Source organism: Lactuca saligna, chromosome 9 (assembly GCF_052625555.1).
Source record: "Lactuca saligna cultivar CGN05327 chromosome 9, ASM5262555v1, whole genome shotgun sequence".
Classification (NCBI taxonomy): domain Eukaryota; kingdom Viridiplantae; phylum Streptophyta; class Magnoliopsida; order Asterales; family Asteraceae; genus Lactuca; species Lactuca saligna.
In genome coordinates, this window is record NC_136425.1 from 79,884,637 (window position 1) to 79,887,022 (window position 2,386).

The 2,386-nt window shown below is 36.2% G+C and overlaps 1 protein-coding gene across 1 annotated transcript; it reads right to left on the reverse strand.

Moving 5' to 3' along the window:
- Positions 1 to 1,808, reverse strand: LOC145017115 (protein IQ-DOMAIN 2-like). Its single transcript, XM_078975193.1, has 6 exons — positions 1,705 to 1,808; positions 1,484 to 1,574; positions 1,175 to 1,391; positions 757 to 984; positions 532 to 651; positions 1 to 450 (listed from the first exon to the last, which is right to left on the reverse strand). Exons 3-6 carry the CDS (start codon positions 1,256 to 1,258, stop codon positions 127 to 129), a joined length of 756 nt encoding a protein of 251 aa, XP_078831319.1. The 5' UTR covers positions 1,259 to 1,391; positions 1,484 to 1,574; positions 1,705 to 1,808; the 3' UTR covers positions 1 to 126.
- Positions 1,809 to 2,386: the final 578 nt, after the last annotated feature.

Sequence of the window (2,386 nt, forward strand, 5' to 3'; positions counted from 1 at the left end):
TCTTCATTTTTCATTTATACATAAATACTTGTACAACACGAGTACATTTATATATAGATTTTTTTTTTTTCTTTTCTCCAACAACATACATCACCAACAACAACCTTCCCATTTTCAAACTTCCATTCACCTTTTGGTGTTAGTATTTGTCCTACCCAATGACTTTTTCCCAACAGAAGATGGTGAACCCGATACTGCAACCCGCTTCTTGGCCGACCCAACCAAAGCTCCTGTATTTTGTACGCGTTTCTTTCCTGACACCATTGGAGTGGGACCAGGTTTTGACATCGGAGACCAGGCTTTCACGGACTTTGTTGACAAAACCGCCACCTTTGACTGCGATCTTGCTGGCTGAGCCACCACCTTGAAAGGCGGTGATTGGCGGCTTGCCGACCGATTCCATTCCCAGTCTGCGCCCTTAGTTTTTTTCAAGTTCTTCCTCCATGTTTGCTGTTTTTACAAAACCAAAAACCTTTAGAACAAATTCATGTATCGGGACTATGTATATATACATAACTTTTAGAGTAATACCTGATGAGTGTGTGAATAAGCTAATACTTTTTCTCTTCTTTCAACAGCCTCCTTTTTCCTTCGTAAACTTTCTTCTACTTGTTCCTTAGATTTCGGGCTCAAATCCCAACCGCTTCTCTCCTGACGAAAAATAATAATTTATGTTATCTTTTCCGTCGCAACGTTATTTTTAGTTTTATATGATAAATGGATTTACAATAGAGCGTTTGAAAAAAGACAACTTACTGAGGATTTGGAGTTGTTGAGCTTATTTATGCGCTTTTGATGGAGCTGTTGTCGGAGAGCCTCGTTGACTTCAGCTATTCGAATCTTCCTGGTTTGAGCTTGAGACTGGACACGAGCCATTGTTTGCACATACTTTAAAGTGGACGCGCCTTGTCGTTTCACTGCCTGGCTATACATATACATTTTCAATCTCCTCCATGCCTTCAAAGGATTCGAACCGTTTCTTACCTATAAAATTTGTATTACAAGATTCACAACTCAAACTTTAAAGTCTCAACAGTTGCAGTGTGATAGTTCCAGTTCCAATATGGATTGGGCTCCTTCTGGACACTGTGTATCTGATTTACATCTCATATAATGATTTTAGGACTAGATACTGTGAGTCTGCTTAAAGGTTGCTAGAAGAATAATTAATTACCAAATATCCACGATAAGCCTTTTGAATCTTGATGGCGGCGATATCTTCTTGTGATTTGATACGGGGGAATGAATCTTGATCCATGGGCTCATTAATGGGGGGGGTTGTAAATGGGAGGGCTAACTATTGGCGCTTTTGTTAGAGATAAAGATCTATCCAAGCTCATTTGATTTCCATGGAATGATTTTTTGGTTGATTTTGATTTATTATGGGATTTCTGTCACAATGGGAATGTGTTAACGATTGTTGGCATTTCATTGAATTTATTTCATGTAAAACGTGTTGAAAGTGAAAGAAAGAGATACAAACCTTATGTTTCTTCTCTTTGAGATAAGAAGTGGATATAACTTTCCTGACTGCGGAAAACCAACTCTTCTTTCCCATTTGCTCCTTAAATCGTCTTCAAAAAATATTAGAAATTAATATCCACAAATCCATTCCAAAAACAGATATTGAAGTGAATGTTATACGTAGCATTTATCAAATAGTATGAGAATTGGGGAAGAACATATTGAAATCGTTAATAATACCTGCTGCAACAACCAAAAGATTCAGTCCTTGACAAGGAAAACCCCTGTTGCTGCAGAAAGATTTTGGAGTGTGAGAAGATGAATATTGTTGATGGACGATGAAAATGGTGGAGGAGTTGGGGAAGATATAGCAAGAGGAATGCTATTTTGGGTAACGAAAAAGGTGGCATCCATAACCTCTCTTTCCATAATTGGAAAAACTGGACGACTCTTATTAAAAAGCATGCATTACCATCAATTGTTGCCCATTTTTAAACCAAGAGAAGGAGAGGATGTCAATGGTTTCTACTTTCTAGGGGTATTTTAAGCAACAATTTAAAGAAATTGAAGCTACAATTTCATAATAAAATTTGATGACACTAACTAGAATCCTTAAGTAGTGGTGGCATCAAAAAAAAAAAACAAAAAAAAAATTCAAAACAAATCTCAAATAGCAGTTGTACTCGTATTTCAAGATGTTGCACCTAATAGAAAAAAAATTACACTAACGGTTGAAATCTGAGTGATGATCCATTCAAAAAAGTTTTGAAAACTAGATGACAACCACGTGAAACAACATTAGGGCGTCTGTCTTTTTGATTCTTAACTTCATAGGAACTATCATATACTTAATTCAAGTACCCTCTTCTTTTATATATATATATATATATATATATATATATATATATATATATAGAGAGAG